Below are 15,545 nucleotides of genomic sequence, written 5' to 3'. Positions count from 1 at the left end.
CAGAACGCTTGAAGTTGAAAACGGTGACCTCCGTAGTCGCAAAATGCAAGAAATGCTTATTTTTTAACCGAAAAATAAAAAGTTATTCAACTTCCTGTCCCGCCCCTTCAAAACACATGAGAACTCGTGCACGTAGACGTGCACGCCAGATGCGCCTACACGACTCCTCATTCATCAACTCACCTGTCATTTGCGATAATGGAAGACACAGTAAGTAGACAAGCCCGTAATGAAGTTCAATAGTCCAGATAAATAAGCGTGGGGACGAGCCTACCTTGTATCGCGCGTGCACAATTGGTGATTGACAGGCAGCAGAGCCCAGCTCGTAAACCTGATTGGTTACCTTTTACCGGTCCGGTCTACAATTTTGTAAACAAACCTGCTGGCTTTGGAGGGACCTAGCGGGACATATAGGGGACCTAGAGAACTCATTTTTTTTTTTTTTGTATTGGGGTATTTAATGTACTACTTTCAGAATCCCCGGACAGTTCCAGGCATTATGCTTGAAAAAGAGTTGCAGACTGCAGCTTTAACCAGCTCAAATTTAGAGTGATGTTTTAATCTTATTTTGTTATTCATACAAATCCAAAGTTTTATTTTGAAGCAAATAAACAGTTTGCGTTGCTGCGTCACTTCCGGTTACGTTCTGACTCACGCTTGCATCATTTCTCGTGTCTTGGGAGCCGGGTTCAGAGCATGTGAGTATCTGCACTCAAAGTATTGGTTCACCTGCAATGTTTGATTCCAATCAACTACGGCGTTAATTAGGTAGGATGTGTATGCATTTGAACGTCGTTTTCCTCAAACTTTTTGGTCCGTTTAACTACGAGTTAAGTTACTGAAACAACCAGCCGCTAGCATAGTCCGCTAGCTAACAACAAGGAGGCGTCATTCTAGTGAAACGTCTGCTTCGGAAAAGTGATTTAATGTATAACTACAGGCAAAGTTTTGGTGCTGAAATGTTGGACGTTGAAGTTAATGACGTGTTCAGTTTATCCATGGAGCTTAAAAATTAAACGGGACGTCTTGTTCTGTTTTCAAATTGATTATCTGTGGCAGATTTTGACAGGTGTGGGGAAGTAATATGTGTAAGGTGGGAGACTTTCACAGAGGGAGAGAGATGCAATGCTGATGTTCATTAATTATCTCATATAACGAGGTTTAATTTAGAGAATTGATCAGAAATGTTTGATGCATAATAGGTTGAACATTGACTGCTGAAGTTAAATACATTAAACCAAAGTAGTAAATCAACAGCAGAAAATGTTAAACGTAAGCTTCATGATTTGCACGCAGATTTAGTTTTTTTTTTTGTCTTCTGTTGACCAGTGAGTCACTGCTTTGCTTTTTGTGAATGAACAGACACTATGGTGGAGCCAGTCCCTGAGTCCATCAACTTTCCATCTGAGGAGGATAAGATCCTTCAGTTCTGGCAAGAAAAGGACTGCTTCCAGGAATGCCTGAAACAGTCCAAGAACAGACCCAGGTAATTCTGACTGCGCCTCCATTCTAATTCGTAGGGTTGTGATCTCACTTGAAAGCTTTTCTTCAAACCATTTCTTGTATTAGTTCAAAAGAGCATCAATTTCAGAATCTGTTCAAATTCATTGTGTCCAAAGAAAGGAGTCGTAAGCTTCATTGAGTGTATGAAGTAGGTTTGTAGATTTGAAAAGGTTCATATTGATTACAATATGTTCATTATTAGATTGTTACATTTAGTAGGCTCAGGCTGTTACTTTTGTATTTTTTATAATGCTGAGGTCCAGCCTTTTCTGTATAAAACGAAAGAATTAGATTCCATAAACTCAACTGTTTATTGGCTTTAAATCGATGACATCAGATGTCACATAATTTGATTAGATTCCAATTTTTGGTTTCTCAAGTCAAAGCTTTCCTTGATTTAAAGCAATTCTTCACTGTGTATGAAGTACTTCTGTATCCACAAAAACTACCACACACTCATGTTTACCCTTTTCTTCACTTGTTCATATCATTGTAAGTGGGTCTCTTATTCGTCTTTGATTGTGTAGTAAAGCTGCAGCTTTTCTGTATGAAACAGCCAAGAATACCCATGAGTAATTGAGCATGCTTTGTTGCAAAGGCAAAGCTGTCATTAGAGTCATGTCGTAAAACATCATGGCGCTGTTTCACAAACTCTTAAAAGAAGAGGTATCTGTTTGATTGAAGAAAAGTACCTGATGAAAATGATTTAGATGGATCTTTGCTGCTCATCTCACAACCAGGTACACCTTCTATGATGGTCCTCCGTTTGCCACGGGTCTCCCCCACTATGGTCACATCCTAGCCGGCACCATTAAGGACATTGTTACCCGCTTTGCCCATCAGACGGGCTTCCATGTGGACCGGCGCTTTGGCTGGGACTGTCATGGCTTACCTGTGGTAAGTTTGTATCCAAAATGTCTGTTCTGCAAAGGTTTTAGAAATCTAACAAAGCTGCACATTCTGTGAAAATTTTCTAATTATTCCTCTGCCGTTTGTTATATTCCTTTTGTGTGTATGCAGGAGTATGAGATTGATAAGACTTTAGGCATCAAAGGACCAGCCGATGTTGCCAAGATGGGCATCGCCGAGTACAACAAGCAGTGCCGAAACATCGTCATGAGATACTCGAATGAATGGGAGGTGGGCAGAGGAGAATAATGTCCTTCTGAATCCACTCAAGTTTTTAATTAATTACACTGTGGGCATGTCGTGTGATTATTGTGTTCCTTTTGTGTTCCTAGAATTCAGTGAGGCGAATGGGCCGATGGATTGATTTCAAGAATGACTACAAGACTCTTTACCCGTGGTTCATGGAGACTGTATGGTAGGCATGTCCAAAAACTTCTTGCACATTTTATGTAGACTACGCAGTTTGGCTTGTTCTCTTTATTACAAGAAACCCTCTTTCCTATTTTGGACGCTCTCTGATTTACTAGTAACAAAAAAAGTCGTTTTCCTCAGATTTCTTTGTGAAAGTCAAGCATCTTCTTGATCTTTGTTTTACTATCTTGATGGAAAATCGGCTTGCAGGAAGGCTTTCTATAACTTGCAAAAAGTCAACTCTTTTCCATAGATGCCCCGTCTGAATTAAGCCTTGTACAACCTTCACATAATCTCCATCGGAATGACAAAATTTGACCGCTTCTTTTACTGAATGATAAAAATGGCAACGTTAGGCAATTCAAACCTAAAAACAGCTTAAAGTACACCGCAACAAAATAAAATGCAATACAGTAGAAACTGTGATTTTCTTCTTTCTTTAAGGTGGGTGTTCAAACAGCTCTATGAAAAGGGTCTGGTGTACCGTGGTGTCAAAGTCATGCCTTTCTCCACTGCCTGCAGCACCCCGCTTTCCAACTTTGAGTCTAATCAGAACTACAAGGTTAGCATAAGATACAACCATTTAAACCTTTTCTGTTGTAATGCAGCATTGCTGTGATGACTGTTTCATGTGGAGTGCAGAACAAAACTGACATGTTTTCCCTTTTTTTATTTTATTTATTTTTTTTTTTTTTTATTTCAAAATCTCCAGGACGTTCAGGATCCCTCTGTGATTGTCAACTTCCCATTGGTTGATAATGAGGATGTGGCTTTGATTGCTTGGACGACCACACCCTGGACACTGCCGAGCAACCTGGCACTCTGTGTCAACCCAGAGTTCTTGTATGTCAAGGTCAAAGGTGAAGGGATAAAAGTTTTAACTGATGTCTTTACAGGAACTGAGCGATGCGTCACAAACCGTGGATCTGAGATGCTTTGCTGATACATTTCACTCTTACTGCTCTCACTTATTACAATCCAAAACACCAGTATTTTATTGCTGCTGTCTGTTCCTTTTTCAAGCCATTAAAAGGAAGAAGGGAGATAAAGCTCGCAAATCCCGTGCTCACAAATATGCTTGTGTTGTGGATAACTTAAATTACCAGGAGCAGTACTTTTGTTGTTAATTGCTGGTGCCAAAGGCAAAGCTTGTCTGACTGAAAATCTAGTTTCCCTTGTGGGCTTAGTGTTTATAACCGCAGTATCAACTGCTGCTTGTTTTTTATTAAGAAAGAACAAACAAGAACAAATTACCAGAGGACGAGTACCGCATTTGCAAATTGCACCCAGGGGATAGCATTTTTGTACCATGATGTGTTGGTGGACTTTCCATCTTTTGCCTTTTAGGTTCTGAGGTCTATTTAAGCCAGAAATTATTATTATTTTTTTTTTTTTTATTTTTTTTTGTCGCTGTTTCTGTGACTTAAGGTTTTTCTCCAACCAGCCACACACTCAAAATTCAAGAGCAGTAACTTGATGCTTAGACGAGGCATAACTGATGTTTATGTTGGCTCATTAAATACATAATCTGTCCATAAATGGATGTAGAGTTGCCCACAATAAATTGTCAGTTTTAAGCAAACTAATATTAAGTAATGTTGTTTATCAATTACAGAAATAGATTACCTTTTCAGAATACACTAAGATGTGTAATTTTAAGTGACGAATTCATACCAGCAGGATTTTAAACCACCTAGCCAATCCTGAATGATTTAAAACAGTCACCACTTCAATAAGTTGTCAGAATTGTCCAATTGTGCAACAGTTTGCAGAAATATCGGTGCAGCCTGAGCATGCCAGCAGTGGATGGAGAGAGATATCAGTCGCAGTTGTATTTTTATAAAAAAAAGAAGAAAGAAACTAACAAAAAAACTGTCAACTGCACAAATCAGCGAAGCTAAGTTGATACGCCTGAGTCCAGTCTGCCATGGGAAAGCTGAGTTTTATCCACTGTTCTTAAGCGAACAAACCTCCCACAAACACAGAGATGAAACCGGAGTCGACGCTGAGTCATACGAGCAGCTCAGGTCACCGAGACAAGTTTTAGTTTTAATTTAGGTGATGTTTGTTTTCTACTGAGGCTCTATTGCTCTACAGTGACAGCCTGTGTTTTCTTAAGTTTATACTTTGAACCCTTAAAGAATAATTATAAGTTTTCCCCTTTTTTTTCTTTTTTTTTCTTTTTTTTAAATAATTTTTTTTTTAATAGTTTGGTTGGGGCTACTGATGATGTGAAATGCAGCCAGTTCGAACAGCATTCTTGATGGATGTCCTACTATGACGAAGGTTTATGATATCTTATGTCTTGAATCAGTTTTGTCCAGAGGAAAAAACTTAAAGGAATATTTGATATCAACAGCCCCGCCCAGCCTGTGAAAAGGGCCCTTCTGCTCTGATTGGTTCACTAATTGGTCAAACCTGACAGACTGCAGGCCAAGCCGCTCATTCTTTGTTTAAATGTGTGCCTGATTAGCCAATAGACAAGTAATATTCAGATTTTTGATGGTGACGTCATCAAGCAAAGGAAGAAAAACCTTATTTATAAAGTTGTTTTTTTTCCAGGCAGATCATGAGTCTTGTCTTCTGTGGGAGATAATAACAAGCTTTAGTTTAGCTTTCTACCTTTGCAGAACTTTTTATACATCAAAAATTATGTACAAAAAGTTTAATACATGAAAAAAAAAAAAAGAAGTGATTATGTCTTTGCGGACAGGATATATAATTTATCAATTTCACATTCACCTTACAGTAGGAAAATGATTTTTGTTTGTTTAACATATCTTTTGGTTTTAATTCAGTTGGTGTTTTGATACGAGAGACAATTCTGCAGGAATAAATAAGAGTTTGATAACTGACCGTTTTCCGGATATTTTTCATACAACAGTGTTTGCTTGATGTCAGACATTACTGCCAGCTCGTTTCACTCTGGGCTGCTTTTACTGCGTGGAACAAGGCAGTGCCTGCATGTGTGGATCAAACGTGGAAATGTGGATGAGCCTCAAATCAGGCCACTTAAAAAAGCGTTGTCCTTGTTCGGATACAGAAAGAAAATACTCTGGAGAGGTGGCTGCTGTTTTCTGCTACCCTCCTGCTGTAGTTTTTGGTTTCCCGTGAGAGAAACTGGTGGGTTTTTAAAAGGATGACCTAGATTCCCGTTGGCTTGTTATAGTCCAGCTGGTACAGCAGGGGGCACTGTTGAAGCACAGTGTGCTGTCCTCACTGCACTAACTGTGCTGTGCTGCATGGGTGACCGCCTTGGAATACCAATGAGTGTTTTTTTTTTTTCTTTTTTTTTTTTTTTTTTTTTTTTGGCATCAGCATAGTCTCTCTTTAACGCCCCTCTTCTGTTGCTCCATCATCGCTCCAGTATTTTATTCCTAATTCTTCGTCGCTCTGCCTTCACCTCCACCTGTCTTTGTCCATCTCTACTCTTATTTGCCTGTCACTCCATCTCTTTTCCTCACTGCTTTTGCTTTCGCTATTTGAGTCGAGGGGCTGTCAGTGGCGGCGAGTCAGAGCTGTGCAGTCATTTGTCACACCACTGAGGGGAAGAAACATGTTTTATTGATGCTGCACTCTCCTCTCTCTTTTTGTGTCTCGCTGTCTTAGGCCATTTGGTTTTTGCCTTCATGACAACTGTTGTCCCAGCTGCTCTCTGTGTCTCTTATTTTTATTTTTCCCAAAGACTCTCCTCAGCCATTTTTCAGACAGGGTTAAACTTCCCTAAAATATCTGGCAGTTATTCTCCACCAAACGACAAACACTGAATTTTTCTCGAGCTCAGCTGCTGGATAAAAGTCACCTCTTTTTTCACCTGTAGTTATGGAAATGAGATGTGCTCCTGCTGAACCTGATTAAACGGCATCACAAGATTCATTATCAAATATCTTTGATTTATGATGGATCTGAATACTCAACAGGCAGACAAGTGTGAAAACCAACAAATAACTAATCTCTTTTATCTGGTCTTTTCCCCATCTTTCAGATAATGCAACAGACAAGACCTACATTATGATGGAGGCCAGGCTGGGAGCTCTTTTTAAATCTGAGAGTGAATACACTCTCCAGGACAAGTGAGTAAGACACTCTAGGTCTTGAAAAAATGGAGGTGACTACCATAATACTCTAAATTTAGATATGTCAGTATCCAGCAGTTCATCATTTGGCTGCTGGGGGATTAAAATGATTATACTGTACAAAACACTGGAACAGCGCACAGTCCTTGTTGGTTAGTAGTACTTTACGTGTAATTCATATGGTTGCAGATGATTTCACACTTAACTCCAAACTTGACTGAATCTCCACTGCAAATATGCCCATAAAGGGTGGTTTGTTGGGACAATATTAGTGCAGTGTCTGTCAGTCTTACTGATCTAATAATATCTACAGTATTATAATATGACATTTCTTTTCATAGTTAACCTTTTTTCCCCCCTCCTTTTTGACTGATGCCCTGCCATTTAAGGTTATGGCTGATGGTAACAAGAGCTACATTAGCTGGTTCTTTTGCCAAGCTTGAATCTGACATTTCACTTCTTCTGAGTTCTAACTCGTCTTCCGGACTCAAAAGATGCAGCAGAAAGGAAGTAAAACTCCCAATTTACCAGCTCGATGGATGTTTCTGGAGCGAAGGAAGAGTGCAGTACATAGCAGCTAAAAGGAAGTAAAGTGAGATGAGGACAACACCTGAATGAAAAATGGATACACAGGGTATTGAGAAATGAAACGGCACATTTAGGCATGATTTATCCCCACTCATCCCATCCTGTGTGTGGGACAAATTAACTGGCTATAAAGATGCCGTCCTCAGTGAAAATGTTGCTCCCTGGATAGAGCCGCCTCCTCCTCTTATACAAGGACAAAGTCCCCATACACAGAGATGGAGACATCTTTGTTCTACTAGTTATTACAAAAACAGTGTATCATTACTTATTCATCCGCCATAAAAACGGATCCTTTGATATAGAGATTTCAGGAGATCCTTGGGTAGTTTTTGTCTTTACCAAGTAAAAGCATTCAGTGACGAGGACTCTTAAAGACGAATCGCCTCCTTCCTGTTGAGATAATTTTCCTGCTTTTGCAGACCTTCTGGTAGCTATAAATATAACAGCAAAAAATGCAGCCTCGAAGCATGTGAATGGTATTCTTTGCATTTTTCTTGTAAATATACAGGTTATTAATGTTAAAAAAATGATTAATTATTTAGACATTTATGTGAGATTAGTTGCAAATTGAGGGCATTGTTCTTGACAGCCGAATCTAATATTTGATGTCAAGCTCATTTAAGGTTACCATAGGTGAAGTGGAAAGCTGCTTTGTGGTCTGGCAGACGATGTTATCAGCGCACAGTTCAAACGTAGGCGTCCGAGTTACCAGACATGACTTGGATAACTTCAAACTTGGATAGAATCAGAGAGGATCTTGCTTTTTTTTTCAGGAAAACAATGCCAAACCCATCTCTGTACGTGTGATGAGGCAGCATGGCTCTGCAGTTGAAGTCCAGAAAAAAACTGACCCGTCTTTCTTTTCTTTTCTGGAATCTCTTTTTTTCAATGTCGGATTTAGGAACCTTGTTGGTCACTACTTCCTTTATTTGACATCTCACCTGTTTGCTGTGAGAGCCTTCGATTGTACGGCTTCTCTGTGGATTTGTGGAAAGAAGTTCGACTTTGTGTTTTTATATTTTTTTTTAGATTTCCTGGCAAAATCCTGAAAGGAAAAAAATACAAGCCTCTTTTCCAGTACTTTGTTCAGGTTGGTGGACTTTTTTTGTTCTTACGCAGTTTAACATATTATTTCTTTCTTTTATAAATGAAAAAAATACCTTTTTTATGTCTCACTTTGGTTACTTGTTTTACCCCCTCACCCCTGCATCATGTCTCCCACTCTGACTTCAGTATGGGGAAACAGGAGCCTTCCAGGTGGTGTTGGACAACTACGTCAAAGAGGAAGAAGGCACAGGAGTTGTCCACCAGGCACCTTACTTTGGAGCTGTGAGCAGAATTTTTCAAATTAAGCTTTTTGCTACTTTTGGAGGTTACCTTTTGGCACTTTGTCTAGTTTTCTCTATTTTTCCGGATTATTAATACAGAAAATTATGGTTACTTGTTAATCAAACCTCGGCCAGTAGGAATTGTGAATTTGCACGTGCCAACACAACAACGAGCTCCATCTCTTTTCCTTTTGCCGACTCTATTCCCTCGACTGGCATACTAATGTCTCAACCTGCCTCAGTTGCTTTTGTTTTGGTCATTTAGTGGTCATTTAAGCTGACAGCACAACCTTGACACTTTAAGAAGTTATTCCTCTTATCTAAGCGCAGATTACATATTCTGTATACAAAGAGCAAGAAAATTATATATTTGGACTATATCTGCATTAGATTTTTGAGAGACAAGATGGAGACTGGAATAAAAGAGGAGATTTAGAATTGCAGAGAAGTAGTACTTTGTAGTATGCTGTAGATGTGGAGCGCAGGGGTGCTCATTTGTTCTTTGAACTACATTAGCTGTTTGTCTTGATTGCCTCTGTCACTGTAATGTGGCTCCACCTGTTACCTGACAGGCTCATTATGCCCACTCTCCTCCTTTAATTACAGTATAACACACAGCGCTCGCTGTGTGTGATTTGGTGTGATAAAAGTAAACTATGTACCTGGTACAGCTGCAAAATAACTTGATGTAACCTTTATCCTGTTGTTACCCATTTTGAGTGCGCTCAGGAGGAAAACCAGGTCATCATTGTCCCATCTAACTATGCCAACGTATCTAGATTTAATTCTGTTTTTGCAGCATGTGAATGTTTGAGTCTCCTGAGTGTTATCACAGTGGGTAACATGCTTTTTTATTTGCGTGGTTATTTTCTCCAGTGTAGCTTCTAGTTCTGTAAGCACATTAATGAAGAATGTAAACTATTTTTTATTTTTTTCCCCACCAATTTAAATTTGGTGGGTCAAAACTCCAAATCAACTTTAAAGCCAAAATCCGTGCACGTCCATGAGAGCTGTGTCCAGTATTACGTCAACTTGCTTTACGGTACTGTCAGAGTCTTTGCCATCTTCAAATGCTTAAAAGTAGGGATGCACAGATGTATCGGCTTAACATTGATATTAGCAGATATTCCGCTTCTGATCAACTCTATTCAACCTATCAGCAAATTGGAGGCGATGTTTATCTACGTCCTTGTTGTGCCACATTGACTTTGCCCTGAAACAAGAGACGAGATTTATTTACATGTAATTTTTGTGAGTTTGTTTTTTTACACATGCAAAGGGTTTGATGCGTTTTATTGATACATTTGTATTCAAATGTAGTTTGAAGTGCTAAAATACAAATTTTTTATCTCAGACATCAGTATCTGGATTAGGATTTCTCTTGGTGCATGAGCACTACATTTGTTTCCACTTCCTCTGAATTGATACATATTCTTATTGTGAGTGTTTCATCAAACATTTTTGTTGAATGCCACAGTATGAACATACTGAGGCCAGTGTAATAATTCCACCAGATGTATTAGGTCATTGCTGACAGGTTATATGCCCTTATCGAGAGTGAATGGATTTGACTGTAGCCGGCTGTGAGTACCCACAGCTGTAACTTTGCCCTTAGAGCTCTCTGCTTTTTTTGTAAAATTACCTGAGTACTTTGTCTGAATCAGTATTTTAATGTTTTGTTTTTGTTTTATTTGGCTACAGATCTTATGTTTAGTGGTATGTTTCACATTGATTGCTTTTATAAGAAAAAGCTGAAACACAAGGGGCATTTGTTCTGAAGATGTACAGTAAGAGAAAAACTGCTCCCAAACTACATTTTTCAAATTTTATTTCGTTATGACTAGATGTGAAATGACCCTGCAAGTCGTCGATCTTGGATCCTGACAGGGTGTTTGAATACAAATTACATTTAGAGCTGGGCAGTGCTCACATCTTTCATGCATAGCTGCCACATACCAGCAGTGCTTGTTTCAATACTGCAATAAGTATCCAGCTCAACAAGGAATTTGATATGCAGTCATAACATATCTAAACTAGGGAAACTGGCTTCCAAAGGGGTTAGTTAACAATGCAGTTATATGCAATATTAACATTGAAGCTTGAAATGAATTGCGTCACTTAAGATAGAGTAGTTTCATTAACCTCATATGCGTTTTATGGTGCCTGTCTAAAGTACCTGAGTATTAGATTTTTGGTGGTAAATCAAGACAGAAAACTGTAAATTGGATGATAAGATTGCCCGTCCAATCCATCTCTTAACTGTATTGTTCTCTCTGCAGGATGATTACAGGGTGTGCGCTGAATACAACATCATCCAGAGGGACCAGACTCCTATCTGCCCTGTGGATGCCTCAGGCTGCTTTACTTCAGAGGTCACTGACTTTGCAGGACAGTATGTCAAAGTGAGTGACACATCATACATTTACATGCAGATTAGGTTCGCAGATATTTCAGCTATTCTACTCTTGTTAAAATCCACTGGCATGACACTCGGGATAAATGCCCCAACGATATTGATAGCTGGATTCATTTTCAGTCCTTGGTACCCACTCCCTGACTGCTCTCTTTCTCTGCCATTTATAACTGGAAATGAATCTTACCAAATAGATTTTTCATTCACTACTTCATTTTGTGCAGTGGTGTGAAATGGGCCCCTTTCTCTCTTCTATATAGTGGTTATATTAGAGTTTCTTTTTTTGATTAGTGACACATGAAAATAAAATGTTAATGACAAGGTTGTGTATTTGTGTGAGAGAACGTGCTGTCAAAGCACTTTATCATTGTTTACCAGTGCACTAGATACCCTCTTGTGTTCTGTCACACCCAACTTCATTAGCATCCTAAGTGGATATTGATTTTAAATTAGCAGTCATACATGATGTGATCACTATTTCACAACCTGGTGCAAAGGCCAGGGAGTGGACTCGAACTGCCAGGCCACTAACAGTACAGCGTTAGCTAATAAAGAGCATGCAGCCACAGTTCTCTGAAAGCCTGTCATAATCCACTTTTGAAATGTGTTAAAGCGTAGCGTGAGTTTCAAGGCTGTCTGACACATTCTTTACTGCCGCATAAAAACACAGAGGTGATCTGAGGGAGCGTCAGTCTCAACACGGGCAACGTGAGAAAGCGTCAGAGCGGTTGGCTTTTTTTTGTAAACTGAAAAACAAACCCGGTTATTTACACAACATGAGAGCTGCATCTTACACCCAGAAGAGCTTGCAAGTTAGCAGCTCAGGTGGCAGAGTAAGAGTTCAGAGCCCGTCACCTTCCCGCTGCCGTGGATCCTCGTATGACAGCCGCGGACGCTCGGGTTATCGTGGAACTGCCATCGAGTTGGGCACAGAGATACACCAGCAACATGCCAACGAGAAAGAGGAGATGCAGGAACTCAATGTCAAGTTTGCAGGATACATCGCAAAGGTCCAGGCACTGGAGCAGAAAAATGCCTCTCTTCAAGCTGAGCTGGCTGTGCTGCAGAGCCGCTATAAGGGAAGTCCCACAGGCCTCGGAGAAGAATATGAGCTCAAGTTTAAAGAGTTGCGGGAGCTAATTGAGACCCTGACTAATGAGAAGGGAGCGGCTGATATTGAACGAGGCTACATCGAAGAGGAAGTTGAAGTGTGGCGACTCAAGCTGGACGAGGAGCTGACACTGAAAGAAGAAGCCGAAATGATTCTGACGGAGTTTCGCCAGGATGTTGACAATGCCACACTGCAGAAGGCTGAGCTCGAGAAGCGCATAGAACAACTGGTGGCCGAGATCGAGTTTCTCAAGAAGCTGCATGACGAAGAGGTGGCGGACCTCATGAAGCAGATTGAGGATGCAAAAATTAGTGCCGAGTTGGATGGCGATCGACCAGACCTGGCTGCTTATCTGCGCAACATGCGTGCAGAGATAGAAGCTGTTGCTGCCCGCAATGTCCAGGAAGCTGAGAAGTGGTACAAGGGCAAGTTCGACACCCTCAAGCAGCATGCAGGCAAACACGAAGAACAGATGAAAACCATGAAAGACGAGATCACGACCTTCCATAGCCAGGTGACCGACCTGCAGAATCAGATTGACGGCCTGAGGGCTCGCAATTCCGCCCTGGAGCAGCAGCTGGAGGAAATGGAAATCGCCCACCTGGATAAGGTGGAGAGTCTAGAAAGTGTCATTGCTCAGCTGGAGGCGCAGCTCTGTGAAACCAAACTGGAGATGACCAAGTATCTTCAAGACTACCAGGAACTGCTGCACATTAAGCTCAAGCTAGATGCAGAGATCGCAACCTACAGGAAGCTGCTGGAAGGGGAGGAACAGAGGCTTGGAATTGACAAAAATGTCTAGATATCCAGGATGAGAGCAGTGGCAAGTCCAGAACAGTCGTGGAAGAAGACCTGCAGTGCATCTTGAAGTAGTTACAGAGACTAAACTGTTTTTTCCGGTCTACTCCTTAATCCTAGGTCTGGGAATGGTTGAACACAATCAGATGCCGAGAATTCTGATTCTGCTTTAAGGGGTACATATACATCTTTTCTGATGAGTTGCTTGCTTGCACCATGAGTGTGGCTTTCTCCATTTTCCCTTTCTAATCAGAAAGTAAGTGATGAAAAAATGATATACCAAATCATAAAAACAATGTACAACAGCCTTCTGAACTAAGAAAAAAAAATGCTTTTGGTATCAAAGATTTATTAGGTTTATAAAACCCAACCCTTCTTACCCACCGTGATTTATCATTGACCTCTTTATGTATTTGTTGATTCCCAGTCCTTCCAGCAGCCCCCCCGTACAGAGAATGTTCACATCACTTTCTAAAACCACCTTCCATCTTTATTGTTTTCCATCCCTGCCCCTCTCATTGCCGTGCTTGGCAGCCCTCTTTTCTCCTCGTTCCTTCCCTCTCCTTCACTCCAGCTCCTGCAGTACACCTGCTAAATTTACCTTCCCTCTCTTCCTGCCAAGGCAGCCCCACTGTCATGCCTCTGTGCTACAGATTCTGCCTTTTTTCTCAACACACTGCCTCTTTTGTCCCAAGTTTTGGATCTCGCTGCCTTCACAATGAAACTCTCAACTCAGCGCAAACGCCGCAGAGCGTGTAACCTTAGTGTTATGACTGGTCTTTATAGTAACCTTAATTTACTCGAGATGTTTTGACATGACACAACTGTTGACCGTTGACACTGTTGTTGACCTATTACTTAATAAAGATTTATGAGTGCATTCAAAAATGACGCAGTGATGATTTTTCTTTATTCCAGATGACGACCACAAAGCCCTAATTTATTTAATTGAGTTTGGGGGCCACAGTTTAAGAAGTAAATTTTTTCTATTTCCTTCACCACGAAGCTCCTGGACAGTAAATGTGCTGAAAAGCAGCTTTTATTACCTTGGGCCTAGTTAATTGCAGCATTTTTATAAATTAATTTTTTGTATATACTTTAATTTGGAAGGTTTTATAGTTTAACTGGGATGGTCAGGGTAATTAAACAGTTTTGGAACCCTGGCTGTGCTGTTTTACAGTGAGAATCACACATTTTAGTCACATAGTTGCATGATGTTTATTATTCATTATTTCTATTAAGCTTGCAAGGGAGTGAAATGTTTTCTTTCTCACTTGCAGGCCAATTTCAAACATAGCTTCTCGTTACAGATGTATCTTTCTGTTTTAATGACTGGATCAAATCATAAGAAAATTTTACCCCTGGCTTGAAAAAGTATACTAAAAACTGATTAAAATGAAAAAAAGGTCGAGATCAACAGTCTGCTGAGATGTTATGTTAATTGCGTTGTGAGCTTAGTTATAGTGAGATGAAGTTGTGTGTGTGTGTGAGTGTGTGTGTGTGTGCGCGCGTTAAGCCTCTAGACTAATTGCTCATAATATTGTTAGGCATATATAAATGGGGAACTGCATAACAAGGCACACAAATCTTCTGTTTGGTGATATTTATCATAGCCATACATACAGAGTGTGAATTATGGCAAATTTGCAGGCTCGGTCAAAGAGGTGCATGAAGCTCGGTTTGTTTAAGGATTCAGATTTCTTCTCCTTGGAAGAACTTTAGCCTCAGTTTATTTCACTTGTTGTAAAGATGTGAGCGTGGATCTGGCTGCAAACATGGCTGAGGAAAAATAAGAAATAACAAAACTCTGTAATAGTTTGGAGTAAGGATATACAGTGTATATGTAGATATATGTTAGGTAAAAGCCACTGGTCTTTTCTAAAGTCAGTACAGTATAAAATAAAGATGCATTAAAAAGTTACTAATTAAATAGTGCTGACATATGACAGAATGAGCTTAATGTAAAAAAGCTCCAGTAACAAGAGGGGGGGTTACAAGTAGAAATATTGTGTTTATATTTTCGACATGACTCAGCCATTAACTGAAGCTGATAATGAACAAGGTGCATTTGTTGCAAAGACTGTTTCAAAGCGCTTCTGTTATTAAAAGGTGAAGAAAAAGAAATGTGATTGGATGGTAATTAAAGTCTGCATGAAATAAATGTACACATGATGAGCTTCAAACGTAATTAAAGAACAAGTGAACAGGAGATTAAAGTCTTTTTACCCGACTGACTCGGACTCGGACTTGGACTCGGCATCTGTCGACACACAGGGACGTTACAGTCTGCGGGAGCTGGCGTTGCTACGCTGCACGTCTGACCACTTTCAACCAGTGGAACTTGGCTTTTAAGTTTTTCTTTTTCTGTTTCAGGATGCAGACAAAAACATCATCAAGTGGCTGAAAGA

General features: G+C 40.1%; 2 protein-coding genes across 2 annotated transcripts in view; both read left to right on the top strand.

The window, feature by feature from the left end:
- The first annotated feature begins 625 nt into the window (after positions 1–625).
- iars1 (isoleucyl-tRNA synthetase 1) overlaps positions 626–15,545 on the top strand; it is a 57,286-nt gene continuing 42,366 nt past the window's right edge. The window contains exons 1-12 of the mRNA XM_075461398.1: positions 626–698; positions 1,363–1,486; positions 2,244–2,400; positions 2,524–2,643; positions 2,745–2,827; positions 3,268–3,385; positions 3,536–3,683; positions 6,809–6,896; positions 8,517–8,577; positions 8,721–8,816; positions 11,095–11,217; positions 15,511–15,545. The exon at positions 15,511–15,545 is cut by the window's right edge and continues 57 nt beyond it. Coding sequence (XP_075317513.1) covers positions 1,368–1,486; positions 2,244–2,400; positions 2,524–2,643; positions 2,745–2,827; positions 3,268–3,385; positions 3,536–3,683; positions 6,809–6,896; positions 8,517–8,577; positions 8,721–8,816; positions 11,095–11,217; positions 15,511–15,545 — 1,148 coding nt within the window. The 5' untranslated portion in view covers positions 626–698; positions 1,363–1,367. The remainder of the gene's footprint in view (positions 699–1,362; positions 1,487–2,243; positions 2,401–2,523; positions 2,644–2,744; positions 2,828–3,267; positions 3,386–3,535; positions 3,684–6,808; positions 6,897–8,516; positions 8,578–8,720; positions 8,817–11,094; positions 11,218–15,510) is intronic.
- Positions 11,508–13,257, top strand: LOC142377868 (vimentin). Its single transcript, XM_075462201.1, has one exon. It carries the CDS (start codon positions 12,005–12,007, stop codon positions 13,139–13,141), a length of 1,137 nt encoding a protein of 378 aa, XP_075318316.1. The 5' UTR covers positions 11,508–12,004; the 3' UTR covers positions 13,142–13,257.

The sequence above is a fragment of the Odontesthes bonariensis genome, chromosome 3 (genome assembly GCF_027942865.1).
Source record: "Odontesthes bonariensis isolate fOdoBon6 chromosome 3, fOdoBon6.hap1, whole genome shotgun sequence".
NCBI lineage: Eukaryota > Metazoa > Chordata > Actinopteri > Atheriniformes > Atherinopsidae > Odontesthes > Odontesthes bonariensis.
This window is presented reverse-complemented; position numbering and strand designations above follow the sequence as displayed.